Below are 26,159 nucleotides of genomic sequence, written 5' to 3'. Positions count from 1 at the left end.
TTTTAGTATAAGAGTTAGTAGGAAGTTGACTTTGGTTTTAAATATAAGATTCAGATCATAACTACTAATACTAATACTCTTCCGGTCTTAAATATAAGACCCTTATACTAGTGTGTATAAGAGTCTTATATTTAGAACCGAAAGAGTATCATATTATCATTAGGGACCACGATGATTAATATTTGAAGCTTAAAAAGATATTTTAGGAAGACTAATACAAATTTTTAACAAATAAATAATTTAACTATTTTATTTCCTAGATCTTAAATAATTATGATTGAGATTAAGATTTAAATATTGATTATCGTGGTCCCTAATGATATATGAAAAGACAGTGATCCAGCGTTAAGGTAAGCTTTCCGACTACAACGGCTACTTTTATTTGAATGTCGTTTATTGCGTGGACAATTTTGTCCCCCGCTCACCCGCTGATGCTGATGGGATTCTCGCCTTTTTGCTTGAGAATATGAAAAAGACACAACACATAAGCTTTATATTTTTCCTGATCATTATATTTTAATAACTGTGAATACTTTTTTACGTTGGAGTAATTTTTATCACGCTAACCAGTATCTATTTTTTTCGTAAAATATAACACAAGGCTTCTTGTTGAATTTTTTTAAGCATAATACAAATTTAAATTTTTTTATTTAAATACAGGTCAAATAAAAAATTATTTTATTTTCAGACAATATTAATGGCTTAACCACTCCTCCTTAATATGACAAGTAGAATTATTTCATTCTCACTAAATATTTACTAAATTGATATTGACTTGCGTGTGTGTGTATAGTTAATTACATTTTATTTGTAAATTGCATATTGAAGAATATGTGACATGATGTCTAATGAATTACATTTTCACTTTCATTACGGAGATTTTTAATTTCTAGGTAAATTTAAGACACAAACGATTCCATGTATATAATGAATAGAATGATTTTGTTGCACTTTCATAAAAAATGAATTATTAAAACATAGGAAGGCGACCGTGGGAACTATTTTTTCTTATAACAGCAATTTTTTGGGGACAAACTTAGAGCAGAAATTTTTTTTTTGTTTCAAATCCAAAGTTAACTATTTTTTTAGGGTTAATAAAAATTTTGGTCCTTCAAATTTATTTTCATTTTAGTTTTAGTCTATCAAGTTTTAAATTATAAGTTTTGGTCCATTAAATTTCTTTTCATTTGAAATATTGATCTTTATAATCCAATAAAAATTTATACTATTTTATTTCTTTAGAGATCAAAATATATAATTTTAGACTTGAGAAACTAAAAGCAAAATAAAGATAAATTTGAAGGACCAAATATTATATTAACCAATTTTCTTATGCATCAAAGTTAACATTTTCTTTTGGCAAAAAAAAAAAGTTAACATTTTCTTAAGCCCTAAATAATTCATCTTTTTTTTCAAAAAAAAAATGATAAGGAGCTATTCCTCCATTTATTTAAATTGAGTTCATACAAATATACAATATTTCGTTTTCTTGCAAAGACAAGAAGGATCAATCTGGCAAAAAGCGTGATTCTTGGGTTCTTCTGACAGGCTCCTAAAATTACATTGATTTAGGATTTAGGGGCAATTTAGTCATTTCAGTAACATGAGTACTATGCCAGCTTTCTAACGGTCATCTCTCTCACTCATCCCCCGTCACTCTTCAATCAGCTGCTGAGTTAAGAAATGCCCTTTCTTCTTCCTCTTTCCTCTACTACGTCTGAATCCAAAATCCCCTCTCTCTCTATCTCTGCACAGTTTCTTACTTCTGATTCTTGGCTGGCTCGTTTGCTTGTTGGGGAAAAAACATGAGGCAAAGCAGAAAGGCGGAAAGTGCCGAGACTGGTTTCTTCGGTAATATTTCGTCCTCTTCCATCAAAAGCTTTCTTCCCAGATCAATCTCTTCCAAACAGAAGTCTATCTCAAACCCTAAAATCCCCAAACCAAATAGCGAAAATACTCCACCATCTGATCCAAACATCCAAGTTTGCGATGACCAATCGTCGGCTGCCACAACGAAGCAAGTACAGTCCAAAGCCCCATCTTCCCAGCCCGAAGTTGTTGAAGCGGATGCTTCTCAGGACTCCCCAGTTAAGGCAAGTAGATAATATAATTTCTTTCTGCTTGGCGCTGCACAATGAATCTGTAATTTGTAATGGTTGAGGTAAGAATTTGAATTGAGATATCATCTGTTTGGCTGACGAAAATCGAGTTTTGTGACAGGTTGTAATACAAATCAGACCTGCTAATAACGAAGGAAGAGAAGGAGATGAGACCATTAAGAAGGTTTCACCTGATACATTATGTATTGCGGACAAACAATTCACATTTGATTCGGTTTTTGATTCAAAGTCCAATCAGGTAAAGAAATTTCACTTTGGAATCTTGATATGCATTTTAATGTTCAGTCGTTTGTCTTCATATAAATGGTGGGAGCGAGGTTTTTTTTGGGCCATTATATGCTTAATTGGTTTCAGCAAAGAGAGAAGGGCTTCTTCTTCATGTTATCCCTGTCTTATCTCTCCCTCTCTGGCATAATCAATTTGTTTTTCTTTGTTGCTGTAATCTGGGATTGAAGTTTTCGTAGCTTTGTGGTGTTTTTTTCTTGCATTTTTCGTTGCAGGATTGAATGGGCTTAACTCAGCTTAGCTCTCCTCTCACCCTTTATCTGTTTTCGTCTCTCTCAATGGAGTTTTAAAAGCATCAACCTCTTATTTGAAACGCTTAACTGGGGCATGTTTGACTTTTATTTTATTTCCTTTTACTTAGAATTTCCATTTTTTTAATGCGAAGAATTTACTCTTCCAATCCAGAAGGGATCAATATAATGATAAAATTGCCCGATGGGATCATTAGAAGAGACTATTACAACCTAGATTTTGTTGCTAGCAGTTCACTTTCTTTGCTTCAATAGTCTTCCATTCTTGCTTTCTGCACCTAAGGGTGGAAAATAATGATAAGCTTTGGTTTGTACAGGAAGATATTTTTCACTCAGTTGGAGTCCCATTAGTTAAAAATTCTTTAGCTGGTTACAACACTTCGCTTCTGTCATATGGACAGGTATCCACAGCTTTATATAATGTATTTGAATTTTGTAGTAAATGGTTATTAACACCTACGATGATTATCTGAGATACTTTCTTTTACTTTTTGCTAGTCTGGAACTGGAAAGACTTGTACAATGTGGGGTCCCCTAAGTGCCATGGTTGAAGAACCCTCGCGTTATAGTAAGCAGGGAATGGCTCCTCGGATCTTCAGAATGTTATTTTCTGAACTTGAGAAAGTATGATTTGAGTTTAACTGTTGGTGGTATAAATTTTCTATCATGGTTTTGGAGTTTTGACAATGAGCTTGTTTTGCCATTCGTAGGAGCGACACGAAGGGAAACAGTTCAATCATCAATGTCGTTGTTCTTTCCTTGAGGTAAATTTGTTTTCATATTCATATTTATTATTTATTTATTTATTACCTTGGGCCAATTGTGGAGGGGAGGGGGTGGGTTTTCTTGCTCAAACGACCATAAACCTCGTTAATTCATATTAGTTTGTTGTTTTTAAACAGATATGCAATGAGAAAATTGGGGATTTGCTTGATCCAGTCCAGCAAAACCTTGAGGTTAGGTTTGCGCCATCCCTTATGCTACAGTTTTTCCAATCAAGTGATTATATTGAGCCACTTGTCTTCAATTTAATGAGGGCTTGGTCCAAAATATCGCAGCTGAAGGAAGATTCCAATAATGCATTGTATATTGAGAATTTGACAGAGGAATACGTCACTAGCTACGAGGATGTGGCACGAATTCTTATAAAGGTATGGAAGCATTTGAGTAACTACTGCTGCTTTGTGGTGAAAGAATTGCAAGTTTTTTGTTCCATTGACGAGTGCAGTAATTTATCATATCTCGTCCACTAATGTAAGTTTTCTACATATTTTGCAGGGCCTTTCAAGCAGAAAAGTTGAAGCAGCAAGCTTAAATTCTGAGAGCTCCACATCACACATCATTTTCACTTTTACAATTGAGTCTTGGTGCGAGGTATCAGCACATGATTATATTCTGACAACATAGAATTGCTGCTTTTGTGTATGCTGTATCTTTTAGAAGTATACAAAAGGGGCTTGTATTGCTCATTTTACTATCATTTTCATAGCAAAATGTCATAATTGTCAACTAATGCTTCAGGGAATCTCATCAAAGGGTTTGAGGAGCTCAAAATCAAGCAGAATAACCCTTATTGATCTTGCTGGATTGAACGAAAATAAAATTGAAGATATAGGTAGACCATGTCTAAGGGCAAGCAAAAATTTGAAGAAGTCCTCATTTGACATTGGGTAAGATGCGGTGCAGAACATTTTCACGTATATAGAATTAAAATGATATTTATAATTTTATTATGTCTTGTGAATAATTACATTTAGTTGATGTATAGTACTTATGCATGTATTACACACACTTAGAATTGATTAGTAAAGGTGACTCAGGAATGTTTGTGAGCGTCTGCATAGATGACTTTGGGTTATGTTTGCTGAATGTGGATCGCTACTCTTATCTTGCCTATATGAATATGTAAATATGATGCTTAAATTTTATCGGGACTCTACACATCAATACATCATATCAGTAATTACTGTTTTAATTATCTCGTTGGTGTAGGCACCTAGCGGATGCTCTGACTGAAGAAACTCAGTCTGTCAAGTCCGCAGAAATTACTAACAGGAGTTCTTGTTTAACACGCTTACTACAAGGATCACTCGGTGGAAATGTCAAACTCTCAGTAATATGTTCCATCTCCCCTGATAACAAGTACTGTACTTAAATCAAAGAGCATATTTTTCTGTGTACAGAGGCCAAGTACCAATGACAACATGTGGGCCCCACCATTCTGAAGATAAAGATTGTTCTTGTTGATTGCAGGAGTAATGGCGAAACACTGTGTACTCTTAGATTTGGACAACGAATAAGATCCATTAGGAACAAGTCAGTTATCAGTGAATTACAAGAGGATGGAGCTAATGGTTTGAGTGATCAAATCCGGCAGCTAAAGGTATATGTCATCTCTAGGAAATTTACTATATACATTTTTTCAAGGATTAAGCTAATGTAATTCTCAAAATGTATAACCATTTTCTTTTGGGACGCAGGAAGAACTTATTAGAGAAAAGACTAATGCTCATAATTCAACTGGGAGTAAAAATGGATACTTCCAAGGATGCAATGCTCGGGAAAGCTTGAATAAGTTGAGAGTCAGCTTAAACCGCTCTTTAGTCCTACCTCACATAGATAATGATACCGATGAAGAGGTAAATGTGGATGAAGCTGACATAAAGCAATTAAGCAAGCAGATTAATGATTTGTACGGTTCATGTGAAATTGATCATCCAAGAGACATATCTGTCGATGAAGATGGTTCCCAGGTTTATTCCGTTGATGAAAGTTTTGATGCTGACATGATTGAGGGCGATGACATTGCAAGAGAGGAAGTAAATTCAGAAAAAACTGTGAGCAAGCTTCGTCATGAGGATGAAATGGCTCCATCGTGCAGTTTAAGGGCGATTAAATCTTCATCTAGAAACAGCATTTCAGTTGGCTCTCCGACCTTGGAACCCCCGTTGTCGGAGTCTCCAAAAATCAGAAATACACAAAGGAAAAGCATGGCTGTTTCGTCAAGTTATCTTGGAGGTTGGAATAACGCAGCAGGGAGTTTGAACTATAGTAAGGACAGGTTAAGGCAATCGGGCAAGGTTTTGCCGGGCCCCACTGAGTCCTTGGCAGCCAGTCTTCAGAGAGGCTTACAGATAATTGACTATCATCAGCAGAACTCTGCATTGAACAAATCTTCAACTTCCTTCTCCTTTGAGCACTTAACCTTGAAGCCCTGCTCAGAAATCGAAGAGGTTGATTCTTCTATGCAAACACAGGAGAAACCTTCAAGTGATGTAGTACCTGCTATTTTCCTCTGTGGATCTTGTGGCAAAAAAGAAAGCTTGGAAGATAGGGTTCCAAAAGTCTGCATTTCTGCATTGTGACTTTAAGTTTCCATTAATAATATTTAGTGATTATTGCTAATTGTTTATTTCTGTTCTCCTTTTTCTAGCATTTGGAAAATGAAATGGCAAGAGCCATCAAGAGAGAGCAGGAGCTTGAAATCATTTGCAAGGAACAAAGAGATAGAATTGAACAGCTAAGTCAGTTGGTAAGAATCTTGTGTCTCATGAATTGGGCATACGGTGTGAATTTTTTCCGTAATTGACAATTTGACTTCTCTAGGTCGAGAAATACAAAGGTGAAAAGGAAATAAACTCCATCATTGTGTATGATGAAGCCACCGACAGGAAGATCGAAGATGAAGAGTACAACTCGTCAAAAGATCAAGAAAAGGTCAGCTGCTTCAGTAATTTATTTACTCTATGCATTTCATCTATTTGACAATTCTTTGACTCTGATACAACTTTCATAAGATAAAGGATTAATAATACGCTTACTCTGCGTTCTTATTAGAAGTTTAAAAAAAAAAAAAAGGAATCTTAAAAAAAGTAAACTTGATGATTGAGTTGATCAATCTTTATGGTTTCTTATCAGTTTCTTGGTGTCATTTGCAGCTTCTGAGCGGCTCTATCTCAGAAAATCTTCTACGACATATTTCCGAGGGAAAATCAGAAATTAAAGAAGTCCAAAAAGATTTTCCTCGAAGAGACAACTGTTTTGACGATAGTGAGAAGGAAGAACTTCTGAAGGAAATTCAGAATCTAAGAAATAAGTTGCACTTATGTGGTGGTGGTGATGCACCAGTTAAAAAATCTACAGATAAATTAAGATCTTCATTGATATCCAGATCCATACAGCTGCAAAAAAGTGGTGGATTTTTTCAGGCTAACGGTGGGGAAGAGCCAGAGAAAGAAAGACAAAGATGGACAGAAATGGAAAGTGAATGGATTTGTCTCACTGATGAACTGAGAGTTGATCTTGAGTCAAACCGTCAGCATCTAGAGAAGGTGGTGATGGAATTGATGTTAGAGAAGAAGTGCAAGGAAGAGTTGGAAGATGCATTGAAAAGAGCGGTTGAAGGGCATTCGAGAATGATTGAACACTATGCTGAACTACAAGAAAGATATGATGACGTGTCTGCAAAGCACACTGCTATTATGGAAGGAATAGCAAAAATGAAGCAGGCGGCAGCAAAGACAGGCAAAAAGAGCCATGCTAAATTTGCCAAATCTCTTGCAGCTGAGCTTTCTACAATGAGGGTAGAGAGAGAAAGGGAGAGAGAATTTTTGAAAAAGGAGAACAGAAGCCTCAAGATTCAACTTAGAGACACTGCAGAAGCTGTGCATGCAGCTGGAGAACTACTCGTTCGACTTAGAGAAGCCGAGCATGCAGTATCCGTCACCCAGGTAAAATTCCATCCTATAGGGTTGTTAGCCATTGCTTCAGTGCGTTGAAATGGAGTCCTCCTTTGTTGAAAACTTTTGGCTCAAAACCTTCGGGAATTATGAATAAAAGATGGAAGGATAATGAAAGATTTTCAGCTAAACTTCAAAAATCCCTTTCATTATTATTTAAAAGTAATTCTAATTTGGGGAAGACAATTATTGAAATCACGGAAAGGAGAGCTGTCATTCAATCATCTCCTTCCGTTTTCTTCTCTCAGTTTTCGTTCGTAGAGCTTTAATTATACCTTTGTTGATGTGTGCTAGAAGATTCGAAATCCACGTCGTCAAAACATTCTGATTTATCTCATATGAATCTCATATATCTCTGTTTTATACAGGAGAATTTTGCAAATGTACAAGAAGAGAACGAGAAGTTGAAAAAGAAAATAGAGAAGCTCCAAAAGAAACAGAAGATGGAGATGACAACCATGAAGCATTACCTAGCAGAGAGCAAATTACCAGAGGCTGCACTGAAACCACTGTATAGAGAGGACTCATATGATGTTGCACGTAACAATGCATATGATGATGATGATCAAGCATGGAGAGCAGAATTTGGAGCAATCTATCAAGAGCATTACTAGTTATCATCTATTGCCTGTGAATTACTAACTGGTTGATGTGATACCTGTTAATCTGGTTCTGGCTTCTGATCCTCCTTGGATCAAAAGCATCCCTTACAGTAGCCATTTGTGTATTCTCATTGATTCATTGTTTTCCTTTTTGGTTTTCTAATAACTTGGTACATTCTTCGTATTGTCTTATACTTCGTATTAATTATACATTGTTCTGTTTGATACACTGGAGGAGCAGAGCAATTGAAGGCAAAAAAGGCATAATATTTTAGAGTTGATTGTCTCCCCCGTATTTTTTTTTTCATCTCCTTTGAAAAATTTTCACACATTGTGTCAATGTGCACAATGTAACTTGTTAGAGTTTTTATTTTTTATGTTTTATATTGACATTTCAGTATTTTTGTTACAAGCAACTAAATTTCATTTTTTAAAATTTATCATACTCGCCCCTTAATCTTATTTTAATTTTTAAATGTGACGATCAATTTTTTTTGGCCAAATGTGATAATCAATTTGAAAGGGGAATTTAAAAAAAAACAATAATTTTATTCACAAGTGCATAACAACACACAAGTGAGCTCCACAGGTGGTTTGGCCAAAAAAAAAAAAAAAGGCGCTCTAGACCCTAGAGGTGGTAAGTTGATGGTGATAACGAGATAATTATGTTGATGAGAACAAATAATCTATTACGCCAATCATTTCAAGTCAAATAATTTAGGATTAATATGCATCTAACACCCAAGATATTTTTTATTTTTTTAGATGCATCCGGTATCCGAAATATTTTGTGATACATCTAACACCCTAAAATATTTTTTAGGTACATTCATCATTTTAAAGTATTATTGTTTTCTTAAGAATATTTTAAAGTGCTGGTCGTATCTAAAAAATACTTCATGGTACTGAACGCATTTTAAAAATTACTTTATGATGTTGAATGCTCCACAAAATATTTTAAGGAGTTGGACACACCCGAAACATTTTTTCAAGTGCTGGTTGCACGTTCACAATTGAATTTGTTATGATATATACACACACATATATTTGATCGATCTTAAGAAAACAATATTCTTAACTCTTAAGAAACAAATATGATTGTTTGTTTAATGAACTAATCATTGCCGTCTGGTTAGCAAATTCGAGACGTTGTCGTTTTAATCTTTTGCATTAGACAAGATGTGAAAGCACTGCATTATCGGAGGTTCATGACCACTTTTCTCACCTCAAAAGATGCTTTTTTTTCCCCCTTCAAGTTGATTACCGAACATTACTTTTAATTTTGAAACTTGTTAAGCAACTTCGAAAAACATCTTTTGATAAATCCCTTCAAATGAACAAAGATAACAAAACAAACAATAAAAATGCAATCAGAATAAACATGAATTAATCAGGCGGAAAACCAGTTTTTTTTAAGTGCTATGCGGTTTGTTTAATTACAAATTATGCTGATAAACTTTTTCTGGATGGCTTGAATCCGGATTATTCAATAATATAAATGCCAGAGTTCAACTTATGCAGTCTACTTAATGCAATTTGAATAAGTCAAGCCTAATGTGACTTTCGACCAGATTTTTCTTAACAAAAAAAAAAAGAATTCTCTAAAATTTAGAGATAGTGACAGGTATACAATTCTATGTTTCCGTTAGAAGCTAAAAAAAAAAAAATCAATGTAAGATCATGATCTAATTTGTTATTACTTATATAGGATATTGTCCCAAAAAGGAACAAACAGAAAGCTAAATAACACAAAAGTCTCAACTGCCAACGCATAAACTCTTGCAAACTCTCAGTTTTGAAACGTACTTGTTTGAACCATTCAACTTTTGTCCATATTCCGATAATATGCATATTATTTGCACTAAACAGTAAGCTAAATAACATAAAAGTCTATGCTGACTGAGCATAGGCTCTAAAATATTTCAATTTTGAAACAAACCCACTTATTTGGACCAATCAACTTTTGTCCATATTCCAATTTCCAATCATATGCGTATTAACTGCACTAAGCAGTTGAAAAGGCCAAACAGGAGAGGAAGAGAATGACAAATTACAGATTCAGCAATCAGAAGAAGCCAAACAATGAATATAAAAAGCTGTAAAACTTGTATGAGAATCCGTCTAAACAAGAATTATAAAACTGTTTACAAGCTTAATTATTTGATGGGGATCTCACACTGCAAATCCCTCTCATGTTTCACACTTGATGAATCAACCTGAACTTCACTTACAATTTGATGAAAAAAGCATATATCAGAAGCACGTGGTAACAAGAACAACACCATTGGCAGCCATTACAGTGGTAAAAGAAAAGGAAAAAGAAAGTTTAACAACAATTGCTCTATCACTAAACATACTAATGCTGATATGCCTCGCTGGAGATGCATTACTACACTATTGGAAGCAATCTTCAAGAGTATATCCCGCAATCTGATTTTACACCTCAATCAAATTCCCAGGAAGGAAGCCTAAGTCTTGAAAAAATGACAAGAGAACCTCAAAAAAATTCCCAAACCTTACATAAAATCCCTTTTAAACTGCTTTCTCTTTGAACATGTATACTTCAAATGAAAGAACACCGTTAGCTATATATGTGATGATATCCATATAAGCTGATATATCTTGAGCGACTGAGATGTAAGAATTCACAAAACCTCTTTTTCCTGACCAGTTTCCCTTGATCTACTGTTTCCATGATGAATCGAATTAACATATCTCCTCTAGGCAGCAATTCCTGGATAAAGTAGGAAGACAAGAAAAGAAAATGAATAAATCTCATAAGATTCATTCAGAAGAACATCTCGAAACATTTGACTTATTTTAGGATTGCAAATCCCAAAATGGCTACCATTTCATAGTGGTATGATATGCAAAGTTATGCAAATGGCCACTCTTCATTTGATGGCCACATAAATGAATTGAATGATCAAATTTGATATCAAAATATCGATGCTTCGTTCACACAAAATCAGTTATACACTTCTGACATGAGATTAGTTGGTCTCATTTAAGTTCATCTTAAACATCTTTCAGCCTAATTCTTAATGTGAATTTGTTTTTATTTTTTATCAAGAAATCTCCAATTTCATCATACTTTAAAATGAAGACAATCAGCAACACTAGACAAATGGACAGAAACATGAAGGCTATCCTTCTATTTAAATTGTAGTAAACTCTTAAAAGAACCTATACGATAATCTGTTTCAAACAATCAATGAAAATAAGTGCATTGTTATTGAGTTCTTGTGGTTTGTCAGCATTTTGTCATCACTGAAATCCATGGGGGAAATATAGACGTGGAACATAGAGTAGTGTATAACTAGATATCTTTTCCCTCACAGGAGAGATACTCATCTTGCTATTAGTTAGACCTTCTTGAAAGACGTGAAGAAAGTATTGCAGAAATAAAATAAAGATGCAGAGTCCATTAGAATGAAGCTCAAGAGAAGTCGCACTATTCATAACTTGTAAATATTGCGGCTAACTATAGATATTATATTGGATATTGATTGAAATAAAAAATTAGCGAAAGTTGCTCGTGTCAATTTATTCACCGATCCAAATTTAAATAGCCATATTTTCCGTTTACCTTTTAAACAACTCATTTTCTGATATACAGTGACTTAATTTCACATATATATACACTGACAAAAATTATAACAATAAACTATAATCTGCATTTCTTTATAAGGTCACTTGATGTAGCCAAAAGTCTTACCTCTGTTAGGTTGTCTGCTTGAAACACTGTAGTTTCCAATATAACCCTCTGAAGTCTTTGCTGGATCCTCAGAGGCTATGCCACCAAGTCCATAATCAAATGAACCAGAACCATCAAGGTCAGAAACAGCAGACCGCCAAGTTGAGTCATTGTAAACTGAACCGTTATGGTATAAATCTCCATAGGATCCTTCATAACCACCGGCTGAAGCAGAAAATGTAGAAGATGAATTTACACCTACACTCCCATTTCTTCCATAACCAGTACCACCTACCCCAAAACTGTTGTCTCCACCTTCATAAACATTAATCCCAGAGGTATATCCCGAAGCAGGCACTCCACCCTGCACTGGAAAGGATTGACCCCAATTTGTTCCACTATTTTTAATTGGAACGCCAAAACCACCACTTCCAGATCCCAAGCTAGCACCAGCATTGACTTGGTTATTGGCATTACTTAGGCCACCATTTCCCCAGACATTTCGAGAAGGTGAATTCATTAGAGAATCGCTTCTCCCACTACCAGCATTATAGCCTATAGGAGTGGTATATCTGCTTGAGTTGCCACTGTAAAAAGGACTAATCACCCGTCCATATCCGAGATTGCTTCCATAATTTGAGGTCCCACCATATCCTGCACTCAGCCCTGCATCTAGATTCAGTCCCATCCCGTAACTGCTGCTGCCAAAGGGAGAAATTCCACTCCTACTATTTGTCAGAGGACTGAACCTACCATCCATCCTCATCCCATAGCCTCCAACTGGACTCATGTTATAGCTCTGTGCGTAACTGTTTAGGTAGCTACTGGACCTATTGAAGCCAAAATTAGTTCCTAACAATGGGCTTCGGATGGATCCAGGGGAAAGCTCTTTCGGAACAGCCCTCTTGACCTCAACCATTTTTCCATTGAGTTCATGGAATGTTTTATGAAGAACTCTGTCCACAGCATCTTCTGAATCATAAGTGATGAAGCCAAAGCCTCTTGGCCTCTGAGTATTGTGATCATACATTACTACAACATCATTGATTGTACCAAACTGATCAAAATACTTCTTAAATTCACTTTCAGTGATGCTCGAAGGCAGACCCCCAACAAAAATCTTTTTTGTGCGCCCGGGACCAGGAGAGCCATGGACACTACCAGAAGTTCTATTTATCATCTGCTGATCATCCCTGGGAACAGCTTTCTTTGCTTCAACCTGAAAATAAGAAGTTAGCATATAGATCAATAGTTGCAGGTCACGTTCATTTTCATTTTATGAACAAAAGTCAATTCTCATCCAATGTACATAATAATATTTCAAAGAAGCGATCAAAGTGCAAGTCTTTAGCTCGGTAAAGCCAGAAATATGTACAGTTTTTATCATCAACAGATTAAAACTTAAGTACAAAGATTATGTTGTCATTTGCAAGAAAAACTCTCGTGAATACTATCACAGCACACGCACGCACACGCGCACACATATCCACAATGAACTGACTCACTGTGCGGCCATCAATTATGTGCTTTTCCATAATGACTCTTTCTGCAATAGCAGGATCAGCAAACACTACAAAACCAAAACCACGAGCACGACCTGTCGTACGATCTCTCATGATCACGGCCTCTATCACCTCTCCGTATTTCCCAAAATATTCTTTAAGTCGTTCTTCATCAGTGTCCCAAGAAATTCCTCCAATGAAAAGCTTGCCAAGATCTGATTCCATCTGTTCTCCTGCCAAGCATGATCATTTAATTATAGTGATTTCTATATGTTTGTACAAATTCAAACGAGCAAGGACTTCGGGTCAAAATTCTCATGGTTCACCTAGAAGTAAACAATATGTAATAAGGATGTCTAAATAACTCAATGATGGCCAAAAAAATCCAGACACGAAGACAATTTAATTAAATAGTTTTACAGATGATAGATAATTAAGTCGAGTCTAGCCAAAACAATTCAATATTCACCTGCTTGAGCAACACAAAGCGATCAAAAATGCAGATGAAGAAAACCTGAGAAGATACACCTTAACTTTAAATTCAGACAGAACCCAGTAGGAGCTTCGATCAGAAACGAAGTGGGTTTTGTCAGAGTCGATCTGAGAGCTTCGGATCTTTCGTGCATCAATCAAAAGAAGAACCAGATTATCTGGAATCAGATTAAAAAAATGAATTTTTATGGATCAAATACGAAACTCAAAAAGGTTAAGAGATCGATGACAAAAGAAGCAAGCCCAGATATTAATTTACCATTTCAGGATGAGAAAAATCTGTGAAAAATTTTTAAATGTGAGGGAAACTGAGAAGAAAAACAGAGGATGTGCTCATCCTCTATCGAAAGCCTGTCCCTTGCTTTTTATCGCTTCGTTGGTGATACCACCACCCCTTAATTAAATCAAAAGAAAAATAAAAAACAGACAGAGAAATGGGAGCTAACATGAGAAGGAGACAACATATAAATAGAGAGAGACTGCAAATCCTCTGGTGCAAGAATATTTGGAGGACTAAAGAGGCACAGCGGATGACGATATTTTTTATACATAAAAAGGGTATCATTTATTAATGTTCAAAATTAAATAAATTTTTAGTGAGAAAAAACAAGGACAAAATTTATCTGAAAAATACTTATAATTTGTATATTAGTAACTCTGAAACATATTTAAATAATTTTTAAAAATTGACTTTATTTGAAGAACAAAGACTGTTTATTTATCTTAAAATGAAGAGTTACGATGAATTCATGTGTGTGTTAAGTATTTTCAAATATTTTATGACTCATTTATTATCATAAAATGTTTTTTTAGATATATCTATTGTTTTAAACTATATTGTGATTCATCTAGCAACATGAACTATTTTTCTACGTCCAGCAACTTAAAAAATAATAGTTTAAAAGTAAAATTGTACTATAAATTATTTGAGGGTGCATGAAAAAATACTTTAAAATAAATTTAAAAAATTAACAGGTTGCATGCTAAGAAAAATACTTCAAGCTGTTGTTGGATGAAATTGTGTCTATACTTTTTTATCCAACCTAGTGGTCTGTCATCCCTTAAAAAATTTATACATTAATGTAGTTTACTAATTACCTCTAAACATAAGGTTTTTTTTTTTTTGTTTTTTTTGGCTGAACTTCTAAACATACGTTTAAAAGAGAAAGACAGTTAAGTCTTAAAAGAGCAAATTAATAGTAGTTAGGTTCTAGACAATTTCTTATTAAAAAAGAGTTGCAAATATCAGTTTAAAGAATTGCAAATTTAACTCTCAATTATTTAATGTATTTAAATTTTAAATGTAAATTTTAACTTGCATGTGAAATTCTTATTTATAATTCTTTTCTTTCCTAATGTTTTTGTCATTCTTTATACTCCTCGCTCCTTAATATAAAAACTATTTAACTAATTTAATTAGATTAAGGAAGTTAGGTAAGTTTGTTAACTATAATAAATATGACATGTTTTTTCTAAAATATCTTAATCATTTTCATTATATCCTCTTCTCTCCCATACTTGATTATAGTTGATGAAGTATCAGTAAGGGTTATTTGGAAAAAAAATTGATAGATATAAGAAATAGATTTTATATTTAAAATCAAAATCAACTTTATAATTAAAAATTGGAAGAGTATAATGGAATCATGCATCTCTCTTACTAGATGGAACCAAGCCAAAGTAGAAAGATTTCAGTCTCAGGAAACAATTGACTCCCACGAAGATAAAAATATGGCGGATCGTGATATTAGGTTTTCAATTAGGTTTTTAATTTTAATTCTGTTATTAAAGCTTATAGAATTTCTCTTCGTGTTTCAGATTACAACCGTCCTATTGATCATGCTTCATATAAAACTTATTTAATTAATTTAATTAGATTAAAAAATTTAGATAAATTAGTTAATTATAAAAAATATGACATGTTTTTCCTAAAACACCACAGTCATTTTTCTTAATATCTTCTCTTCTTATTCTACTTGATTATGGTTAAAGGAATATTAATAGAGATAATTTAGAAAAAATTGATAAATATGTCTTATATTTAAAATCAAGATCAATTCAATAATTAGATTTTATATCAAGGACGGGATGAATATTAACTATTAATTTTTACCTTTTTTTTTCGAATTTAAGGCATTTTGCCATTTTATCAAAAAGAAAAATAGAACATAAAACTTCATACGTAAGTAGTAAAATTTATAAAGTGTTGGTTTAACCAAATGACTCTCCTAATTTTCATCCCATTAAATCTTAATGCTTTAATGCGACGTTAAAGAGTAATTTTAAAAACAAAGAATAAATATCAAAATACTGTGAAATAGGAATAAATAAACTAATGAAATTGTAAATGTCTTTTGTTCAAGTAAATTCTTATGTCAATCATTTCAAGTTAAACCATTCAAATGCATGCTGTGATATACTACCTCCAGTCTTAATATAAGACCCTGTTTGACTTTTATTTTGGTCCTAAATATAAGGCCCCAATTCATTTTGTTTCTCATATTTATACACTTTTTTTTCAAAGTAGCCCTTCTAACAATAATAGTTCTAATCAATACACTTGATTAGCAAGGATATTTTAGGAAAGACAACACCTATCTAAGACAAATAACTAACTCAACCTACTTCCTTAATCTCCTCAAATTAGTCAACTGGCTCTTATAATTAGGACCGGAGGTAGTATATTTTATCGGTTTAAAGCCTGTGATATTCTTCGAAAGCAAATGTACAGAACTTAAAAGAAATTAGTAATTTGTCACAAAAAAAGAAATTAGTAATTTGTCACAAAAAAAGAAATTAGTAATTACTACTACTATCTCATATTCTCAATATAACATTAGATAAAAATGCAGAGAAACGTGATAAAAGGTTTATTTTAATTTTAAATATAAAATTTTAAATTTTTTTAGTTTATAATTTTTTAAAAATATTCATAATTAATTAACTAAAATATTAAAATTGGTAAATCATAATTAGATAACTTTAATTATTTTATTTTTTTTAAAGGTGGAACGGGAAAAATCTTCGGGAGTAGTATATAATGCGCTCAGTCCTCGATCTCAAAAGTGACGGTGCCTCCAGCTTCCGCCTCGCCATTTTCGATTCGGTACCGGAGAGGGGGGCAACGATGGCGCCGGCGGACTCTTCGAGGACCGGTTCCGACGAAGAGGTTACGACTAAAGCAAGCGTTATTCATACAGCTCAAGTTCCTGCACTCCCTGCTTCTCCTTCTATCTGCCTTCTACGGTTCGCTGGCGACTCTGCCTCCGGTGCCTTGATGGGCTCCGTCTTTGGCTATGGTTATCTCTCTCTCTCTCTCCCCCCCCCTCCTTGCGACTTACCGTCTTACTCCTACATACATTACTTAAATAGCTTGATTTTGAGGATTCTGCTTTAATTGGGTAGTGTTAGATGTTTTCATGATTAGATGAACCTAAGAGAGAACATTGTGCATTGAACAGCGTATGAACTATAAATTTTGTCGTCAAAGGTAGCCTTTTCGGTTGTGGAAATTGTCTTTACCTTATTGTCGTGTCACGATGTGAATGAACTTGAAGTAATGTCTCAATAAGTGAGCAATCTTTTTTTGGATTAGTGAAAGACTTTCTGCGAGGAATGATATATAGTTTAGGCTGAACATCTTGTAATCCTTTTGTAAAATATACTTGGGAACAAAAAAAATACATTCAATTTTCAGGGGCAAGCTCTTTTGACTTGTTATGGTAATTCCATTTTCGCCCAGTGATTTGATAGTCAAGGCTGGATACACTCGCTTAGTAAAGGGCTTACTCAGTGTTAGCAGTTCTGCAATTTTTATGCAGATGGACGTTGGCACATAATTTGTTAGGCGTGTGATGATTTTCGACAAGTATTTTAGTTTTAAATATACACAATCAATTCCTGACTGGTGACTTGAGAATTCAATAATCTCTGAGATGATGAATATAGGACCATTTTGAAGAAATCTCACTTTTGAGTATAGCAATACATTCAGTTCCTACGATCTTGCTCAAGGATGTCTTTGTTGGTAATGTCTCAGGTGCTGGATTGTTCAAGAAGAAAGGATTTAAAGGATCCTTTGTAGAAGCAGGATCTTATGCCAAGGTTCATTGGAGACCTTAGTCCTTTTCCCTTTTTTTTGTTTTTTGGCCTTCCTTCCTGCTGTTAGCTTTGTCTAGTCAGTTCACATTTGGATACACACACACACACACAAACGTAATATTTTAAATAGCTCATAATCTTTTGTCTCTATGTATTAGTCATTTGCAGTTTTTTCCGGAGTTCACAGTTTTGTTATCTGCATCTTGAAAAGACTCGGAGGAAAGGATGATGGTATAAACTTGTTTACCATAGAATTGTTAGTTTGTTACTTGTGTTTATAATAATATTTTTGTGATATTTGAATAATTTTTCATCACCAGTCATTAATGCTGGGGTAGCTGGATGTTGTACTGGTCTTGCTCTAAGTTTTCCAGGTATCAAGTTTTTCTTTGTCTTTTTTCTGAATGATGCTTTAAATAGCCCTCCTCATCCTCATGTGCACACATGCAATTAACTCTTCATCTGTGTCTCTGTGTGTGTGTGTGTGTTAGTTAATTTACACCTTATTGGCAAAGTGTTGAGGCAATCTCCCAATTTTTTGGTCTCTGATGGGAAGTGGGGATACCCCATCGGTTGACCCAAAATAGAAAAACTTCGTCGACTCTGACCAGCTTTTAATCGCTGATTGCCCTGAAAATCGATATAACGCACAGTTATATACAGATGAAAGTTGCATTTTTCCCAGTTATTTTACGATCATGATTTTTTCTCTGGGATCCCAGGTGCACCGCAAGAACTTCTGCAAAGCTGCCTCACTTTTGGAGCATTTTCTTTCATTGTTGAAGCGCTAAACAAGCGACAACCAGCCCTTGCGCATCCCATCTCCAGTAAAACAAGTGTGCACTACCCTATACGTTGTCCTTCTCCCTTGGCACTTCCCCTCCAACTTCCCCTTCCTGATGAAATGAAAGGAGCATTTTCCTCTTTCTTCGAGTCTCTGAAACAGCATAGTAAGAGCACTTCTCCACGTCTCAGTGATAAATCGAGGTTTTAGGATTTTCTTCGGCGTCATGTAAATAAGACATGACCTCTTTTCTGTCCTTTTCTTCTCTACTTCTCCTCTCTCTCTCTTCTCTTTTTTTTTTTTTTTTTTAACGGTGTTCACTTCCTATAAACCATGTCAATGATTCTGTAAGAACTTAGGTGGGTTTACTTTCTGTTGAAGCTGGAATTACCTCTGATTAGATTGGTTTCATTGAATACTTTCTAGATGATTGAACAGTGGGTTGAACGTGACAATGATGCGATGGAAAATTGTGATATTTTGTCATGGTCAGTTGTAGTAAAAATGAGTGTAAAGTGTGGGGGCTATGTTTTGAAATTTGTGGTGGTTGAGCATGACCAATATACCTCGCAACGCAAGGATTTAAGTTTTCCAAATATCTCCATTTGTAAACGAAAATTTTCTGTACTTTTCAAGAAAAATAATAGAAAATGTGTTTATTGAATGATGATATTTTAGATAAAATGTATGTTTGTATATCTTGATTTTGCCACATTATTATTAACCTAGCGGTGTTAATAACACCTGTACCCTAATAGGGTTAATTTTATGGACAGACTTAACTTGAGGACTAACTTCGGCAATGGTAAAAATGATAACTGTTTTGTTGCCATGTATGAAAGAAGTTTGATTTTCTTTAATATCTTGATAGCTTTTGAAAACGAAAAGAGGCTGAGAATAAATAGAGGATCTATTTATATGATAGTTGATAAGAGGGGGAAAAAAAGGATGGACATGTTGGTAATTTGACCGCATATCAACAGAGTTTGTAGTTTCTGCTTTCCTTCCATAAACAGCGTCGAAAATGCTGATTCCAAAAGAAAGAAATTTTGAACATACGATTAAAAGCTAAAAAAAAATAGTCGACCATGGTTGAACTATTTTATGAATGTAATAATGTGGGTGGTTTTCTCACCCAAAAAGCTGCCTTTTTCTTTGAGTTGATTACCAAACGTTACTTTTGATTTTAAAACTTGTTAAGAAAGCGTCTTTTGATAAATCCCTTTAAATCAACAAAAATAGTAAAACAAACTGTAAAGAAGCCCTGAGAATGGAAATATTTTAATTTAGGAAATGTTTAGCAACTTTAAAAGTACTTATTACTTTTCCGTAAAATGAGACAAATTTTTTTATATATTTATTTTGTAAACCACAAAAACACTTTTGAAATTATGATTTGGTTTCCATCCAAATATTTTTTTAGTCAAGCAGAAACTATAGAGCAATATTTATTTTCATAGAGACTTCAAATGGGACCACTTACATGAAGGCTTTTTGTGAATTCATGTATAAATACCACATCTTCAGTTATGCAGTGTGCTCAATTATTAGTTATGTTGAGAAAGCTGCTTCTTAATTGGAGCAAAATCACACTTACTTTTACAGTATGACCTAATCATATTATGAATGATAAGTAAAATCATAATACTCCCTCTAATTCTAAATATAAGACTTATTTTATAGCATAAAAAACATTACAAAATAAGCTGAAGAGTACTTTTTATATTTGAATTACTTTTACATTACAAAATGGGTGTTATGTTTAGTACTAGATGAGTACTTTTTATGTTTGAATCATTTTCTTTTGTTGCATTGCTACACTTTCGATTCTTTCATTGCATTCTTACGTCTCAAGTATATAATATTAATTGAATTAGACCCCGTGCAAAATTGAAGGTTAAGCAAATCCTAGTTCACCTACATGCAACCACACAGAAATGAGGAGTAAGATCAAAATATAGTTGGTCATTAGAAGGATGGTTTCCCATAAAAGTCTCTACAGCCAGAGCACAGGCTCTCTAAAACATTTCAATTTTGAAACACACCCACTTATTTGAACCAATCAACTTTTGTCCATATTCCAATAATATGCTGTACGCATATTAGCTGCACTAAAGATTCAACAGTGAGCTCAATAACATAAAAGTCTGTGCTGACTAAGCATAGGCTCTAAAATATTTCAATTTTGGAACATACCCACTTATTTGAATCAATCAACTTTTGTCCATATTCCAATTACATGCGTATTATCTGCACTAAGCAATTAAAAAGGCCAGACAGGAGAGGAAGATACTGACTAATTACAGATTCATCAATCAGAAGCAGACAGACAATGACTAAAGAAACTGTGAAGCTTGTATGACAATCTGTCTAAACAAGAATTATAAGAACTGTTTACAAACTTAATTATTTGAGGGGGACTTACACTGCAAATCCCTCATGTTTCACACTTGATAAATCAAACTGAACCTCACTTACAATTTGATGAAAAAAAACATATCTCAGAAGAACGTGGTGAAAAGAACACCTTTGCCAACCATAACAGTTGGCAAAAAGAAGAAAGTTTAACAATATTACTCTATCACTAAACATACTAATGCTGATATGCCTCGCAGGAGATGCGCTACTACACTATTCGAACCAATCGCCATGAGTATGTCCCGCAATCTGATTTTACACCTCAATCAAATTCCAAGAAAGGAAACCTAAGTCTTGAAAAATCAATAAGAGAACCGAAAAAATCCCAAACATTACATAAAATCCCTTGTAAACTGCTTTCTCTTTGAACATGTATACTTCGAATGAAAGAACACCGTTAGCTATATTTATGATGATATCCATATAAGCTGAAAATGTAAGAATTCACAAAACCTCTTTTTTCCTGATCAGTATCACTTGATCTACTGTTTCCATGATAAACTGAATTAATATATCTTCTCTAGGCAGCAATTCCTGGAGGAAGTAGGAAGACATGAAGAGAAAATGAATACAACTCATAAGACTAATTCGAAAGAACGTCTCAAAACATTTGACACGTATTAGGAAAGCAATGCCAAAATTTCAACCATTTCATAATGATGTGATAGATAAAGCTATGCAAATAGTCTTTCTTCACTGGATGACCACATAAATGACTTGAATGATCAAATTTGATATTAACTCAATGCTTCATTCACACAAAATCAGTTATAGGCTTCTGACATGAGAGTAGATGATCTTTAAGTTCATCTTAAACATCTTTCAGGTGAACTCTTAATGTGGATTTCTTATGGATTTTTTTTTTTTTTTTTTTTGCAGGAAGCATCCAATGTCATCATACTTTAAGATGAAGACAATCAGCAACACTAGGCATGTGTAGAGGAAGATGCTAGCTGTATTTCTATTAAAACTAGCACCACCTTCCTTCTCCGCACAATGTGCAGTAAACTCTTTAAAAACCTATGTAATAATCCACCTCAAACAATCAAAGAAAATAAGCGCATTATTTAAAAATTCTTGCCGTTTGTGGGATTGACATCCATGGGGGAAATAAAGATGAGAAGCCTAGAGTAATGGGTATACCTAGACATATTTTCCTTCATAAGATGCATGGGAGTGATGCTTATCTTTCTACTAAAGACACCTTCTTGAAATATGTGAAAACATATTAAACAAACAAAAAATAAAGCTGCATGGAGTCCCACAAAATGTGTGGAGAGATAGTGGAAGAATAAAATAGTTACAATGAACTTGAGGGGAGTTGTCACTGCTCGTAGCATGTAAATAGTGCAGCTTATCCTAGATTTTATGCTTTATATTGATATTGACGAAGGACAAACATTAGTGAAGCTGCTCTTGCGTCCTTAACAATCTATTAAAATCAGTGATCCAAATTTGAAAGACTATTGTAACTGCCAATCAGTAAATAAACATTCTCTTTGTAACTTCTTTTCAAACAATTCATTTTCTGATATACAAACACTTAGTATGTGTTTGGGGTGGCGTGTCGCTTCCAAATCATGTCCTTAATGTCACATCTAGATACAAAAAAAATTATATCAATAAACTATAACCAAGATTTCTCTGAGACAGGATCACTTGATGTAGCCAAAAGTCTTACCTCTATTAGGTTGCCTGCTCGAAACATTGTAGCTTCCAATATAACCCTCTGAAGTCTTTACTGGGTCCTCTGAGGCTATACCAACAAGTCCATAACCAAAAGAACCAGAACTATCTGGATCAGAAGCAGAAGACCGCCAAGCTGAGTCACTATAAACTGAACTATTGTGGTATAAATCCCCATAGGATCCCTCATAACCACCAGCTGATGAAGAAAACGTAGAAGATGAATTTACACCTATACTACTATTTCTTCCATACCCTGTTCCTCCTAACCCAAAACTGTTGTCTCCACCTTCATAAACATTAATCCCAGTGGTATACCCAGAAGCAGCCACTCCACCCTGCGTTGGAAATGATTGACCCCAATTTGCACCATTATTTTTAATTGAAATGCCAAAACCACCACTTCCAGATCCCAAGCTAGCACCAGCACTGACTTGGTTATTGGCATTACTTAAGCCACCATTTCCCCAGACATTTCGAGAAGGTGAATTCATTAGAGAATCGCTTCTCCCACCACCAGCATTATAGCCTATAGGAGTGGTATATCTGCTTGAGCTGCCACTGTAAAAAGGACTAATCACACGACCATATCCGAGATTGCTTCCATAATTCGAAGTCCCACCATATCCTGCAGTCAGCCCTGCATCTAGGTTCAGTCCCATTCCATAACTGCTGGTGCCAAAGGGCGTAATTCCACTCCTACCACTTGTAAGAGGATTAAACCTACTATCCATCCTCATCCCATAGCCTCCAACTGGACTCATGTTATAACTCTGTGCGTAACTATTTAGGTAACCACTGGCCCTATTAAAACCAAAATTAGTTCCTAACAATGGGCTACGGCTGGATCCAGGGGAAAGCTCTTTAGGAACTGCCCTCTTGACCTCAACCATTTTTCCATTGAGTTCATGGAATGTTTTATAAAGAACTCTGTCCACAGCATCTTCTGAATCGTAAGTGATGAAGCCAAAGCCTCTTGGCCTCTGGGTATTGTGATCATACATTACTACAACATCAGTGATTGTACCAAACTGATCAAAATACTTCTTAAATTCACTTTCAGTGATGCTCGAAGGCAGACCCCCAACAAAAATCTTTTTTGTGCGCCCAGGACCAGGAGAGCCATGGACACTACCAGAAGTTCTATTTATCATCTGCTGATCATCCCTGGGAACAGCTTTCTTTGCTTCAACCTGAAAATTGAGAAGCCAGCGTATAGATCAATACTTGCATGTCACGTCATTTTCTTTTTATAAACAGAAGTCAATTCTCATCCAATGTAGATAATACATAATGCAAATAAGCCATCAAAGTGCAAGACTTTAGCTCAGTAAAGCGAGAAATAAATAAAATTTCTATCATCAACAGATTAAACCTAAATAAAGTACCAACATTATGTTGTTATTTGTAACAAAATTTCTAGTGAATACTATCGCTGCACACACACACACACACATCTGCAATGAACTCACTGTGCGGCCATCAATTATGTGCTTATCCATAATGACTCTTTCTGCAACAGCAGGATCAGCAAACACTACAAAACCAAATCCACGAGCACGACCTGTCGTGCGATCTCTCATGATCACGGCCTCTATCACCTCTCCGTATTTCCCAAAATATTCTTTAGTCGTTCTTCATCAGTGTCCCAAGAAATTCCTCCAATGAAAAGCTTGCCAAGATCTGATTCCATCTGTTCTCCTGCCAAGTATGATCATTTAACTATCAATAACTGATTTCCATGCTATGTTTGTACAAATTCAAACGAGCAAGGACTTTGGATCAAAATTCTCATGGTTCACCAAGAAGTAACCAAAATTCCGACAGGGATGTCTAAAAAATCCAATGATGGCCCAACAATCCAGGTCGGAAACAATTTAATTAAAGATTTTAACAGATGGTAGATAATTAAGCTAAGTCTAGGGGAAAAAACAATATTAACCTGCTTGAGCAACGCAAAGTGATCAAAAATGCAGATGAAGACAATCGGAGAAGGTACACCTCAACTTTAAATTCAGACAGAACCCAGTTAGAGCTTCGATCAGAAACGAAGTGGGTTTTGTCAAAGTCGATCTAAGAGCATCGGATCTTTCGTGCATCAATCAGAAGAAGAACCGGATTGTCTGGAATCAGACAAAGGGAGAGGAAAAAAACAAAGCAAATGAATTATCATGGATCAAAGAAGAAACTTAAAAGGGCAAAGAGATCGATGACAAATGAAGCAAGCCCAGATATTAATTTACCATTTAAGGATGAAAAAAATTCTGGGAAAAAAATCAATGTGAAGGAAAACTGAGAAGAAAAACAGAGGATGTGCTCATCCTCTACCAAAAGCCTGTCCGTTGATTTTTATCTCTTCGTAGCTGATACCAGTGCTCCTCAATTAAATCAAAAGAAAAATAAGAAACAGAGAGAAATGGCAGCGAACATGAGAAGGAGAAGATATATAAATAGAGAGAGACTGCAAATCGTCTGGTGCAAGAATATTTGGAGGAGGAAGAGATGACAGCAGATGGTGATATTTTTTTTCCAAAGAACATTTCATTTATTAATGTTCAAAATAATATTAGAGTTTTAATTATGAAAAAACAAGGACAATTGCTTTCAGAAAAATACATAATATTGTATAACTCTATAATATAAAGTGCTTAAATATTTTTTTAAATTTGACTTTAAAAGAAATCATTGAATAATCTGTGCATTAATATTTTGGGTAAGAGAATACCGTTTCAACAAGTATATTTTGATGTTACAATCAGACTTTAATTACACCTAACATTTTTCTTAAATTTTTTTAAAATGTGAATCTATAAATTTGAATTTCTCATGTGTAATTGTTGTTTGAGTTATGACAAAAAAAATTATTTTTAACGTCAAATGTTTTTGTTACATTTTTAATGTTAAATGTTACCAAAAATTTTCAAGTACCGATATTTTTAATTTAATTTTAAAAGTAACAATCACAAAAAAAAAATATCTCAAACTAATGATGATAGGATTTAAAAAATTAAAAATATACTTTATAAATTTAAGGAGCTAAGCTAAAATTTATATAAAATTAGAAAACGAGAAGTATATTTTTGTTGAGAAAATAACAGTTGAATTGATTTTTTTTAGCACAACAATTGAATTGAATTAAAAAGAGCTACCTCTCGTTTAGAGCCTAAAAATATTTGATTATAAATTTTTCAAAAAGATGCAAAGAATTAAAAATACCAATAAAATATTTATAGGCATCCTAAACTATACTACTCCTAGTCCTAATTATAAGAGCTAGTTGACTAATTTGAGAAGATTAAGAAAAGAAGTTAAGCTAGTTATTTATTATAAATAGTTATTGTTTTTCCTAAAATATCCTTACTAATTAAGTGTATTGGTTAGTATTATCATTTATTACAAGGACTATCTTAAAAAAAAAGATAAATATTAAGACAAAGTTGATATTGGGTTTTTTTTATATTTAGGATCAAAATTAAAATCAA

The 26,159-nt window shown here is 34.3% G+C and overlaps 3 protein-coding genes and 1 pseudogene across 4 annotated transcripts; 2 read left to right on the top strand and 2 right to left on the bottom strand.

Moving 5' to 3' along the window:
• Positions 1–1,805: 1,805 nt before the first annotated feature.
• Positions 1,806–8,278, top strand: LOC114734393 (kinesin-like protein KIN-12F). The gene is made up of 16 exons (XM_028922038.1): positions 1,806–2,093; positions 2,221–2,358; positions 2,974–3,057; positions 3,155–3,280; positions 3,367–3,420; positions 3,559–3,612; positions 3,715–3,807; positions 3,935–4,030; positions 4,178–4,326; positions 4,649–4,798; positions 4,910–5,039; positions 5,137–6,000; positions 6,090–6,188; positions 6,263–6,373; positions 6,595–7,386; positions 7,764–8,278. The coding sequence occupies exons 1-16, from the start codon at positions 1,806–1,808 to the stop codon at positions 8,007–8,009; spliced, it is 3,474 nt and encodes a 1,157-aa protein (XP_028777871.1). The 3' UTR covers positions 8,010–8,278.
• A 1,776-nt stretch (positions 8,279–10,054) lies between these two features.
• Positions 10,055–14,128, bottom strand: LOC114734399 (heterogeneous nuclear ribonucleoprotein 1-like). Its single transcript, XM_028922041.1, has 5 exons — positions 13,948–14,128; positions 13,666–13,846; positions 13,200–13,429; positions 11,716–12,913; positions 10,055–10,731 (listed from the first exon to the last, which is right to left on the bottom strand). Exons 3-5 carry the CDS (start codon positions 13,419–13,421, stop codon positions 10,718–10,720), a joined length of 1,434 nt encoding a protein of 477 aa, XP_028777874.1. The 5' UTR covers positions 13,422–13,429; positions 13,666–13,846; positions 13,948–14,128; the 3' UTR covers positions 10,055–10,717.
• A 2,678-nt stretch (positions 14,129–16,806) lies between these two features.
• On the top strand, positions 16,807–22,603 carry LOC114734397 (mitochondrial import inner membrane translocase subunit TIM22-3-like). Of its 2 annotated transcripts, XM_028922040.1 has the most exons (6): positions 16,807–16,987; positions 17,728–17,792; positions 17,948–18,020; positions 18,110–18,163; positions 18,512–18,739; positions 21,871–22,603. In XM_028922040.1, the coding sequence occupies exons 1-6, from the start codon at positions 16,816–16,818 to the stop codon at positions 21,900–21,902; spliced, it is 624 nt and encodes a 207-aa protein (XP_028777873.1). In that variant the 5' UTR covers positions 16,807–16,815; the 3' UTR covers positions 21,903–22,603. The 2 variants fall into 2 exon arrangements, with proteins under 2 accessions (XP_028777873.1, XP_028777872.1); XM_028922039.1 differs by lacking the exon at positions 21,871–22,603 and having other exon boundaries at positions 18,512–19,237.
• On the bottom strand, positions 20,885–24,724 carry LOC114734396 (heterogeneous nuclear ribonucleoprotein 1-like; annotated as a pseudogene).
• Positions 24,725–26,159: the final 1,435 nt, after the last annotated feature.

Source organism: Neltuma alba, unplaced genomic scaffold, assembly GCF_004799145.2.
Source record: "Neltuma alba isolate B1F8T4 unplaced genomic scaffold, ASM479914v2 tig00013090_pilon, whole genome shotgun sequence".
Taxonomy (NCBI): Eukaryota; Viridiplantae; Streptophyta; class Magnoliopsida; order Fabales; family Fabaceae; genus Neltuma; species Neltuma alba.
Note: the sequence above shows the minus strand (reverse complement) of the source record. Positions and strands in the feature narration are given on the sequence as shown.

Bases quoted from the DNA above. Each gene is read 5' to 3' on its own strand.
- LOC114734393 (XM_028922038.1), top strand. From the start codon at position 1,806: ATGAGGCAAAGCAGAAAGGCGGAAAGTGCCGAGACTGGTTTCTTCGGT. The intron at 3,281-3,366 runs GTATGATTTGAG...TGCCATTCGTAG, and splicing joins TATTTTCTGAACTTGAGAAA to GAGCGACACGAAGGGAAACA. The intron at 7,387-7,763 runs GTAAAATTCCAT...TGTTTTATACAG, and splicing joins ATGCAGTATCCGTCACCCAG to GAGAATTTTGCAAATGTACA.
- LOC114734399 (XM_028922041.1), bottom strand. From the start codon at position 13,421: ATGGAATCAGATCTTGGCAAGCTTTTCATTGGAGGAATTTCTTGGGAC. The intron at 12,914-13,199 runs GTGAGTCAGTTC...TCTTATTTTCAG, and splicing joins ACATAATTGATGGCCGCACA to GTTGAAGCAAAGAAAGCTGT.
- LOC114734397 (XM_028922039.1), top strand. From the start codon at position 16,816: ATGGCGCCGGCGGACTCTTCGAGGACCGGTTCCGACGAAGAGGTTACG. The intron at 17,793-17,947 runs GTTCATTGGAGA...TCTATGTATTAG, and splicing joins AAGCAGGATCTTATGCCAAG to TCATTTGCAGTTTTTTCCGG. The intron at 18,164-18,511 runs GTATCAAGTTTT...CTGGGATCCCAG, and splicing joins TCTTGCTCTAAGTTTTCCAG to GTGCACCGCAAGAACTTCTG.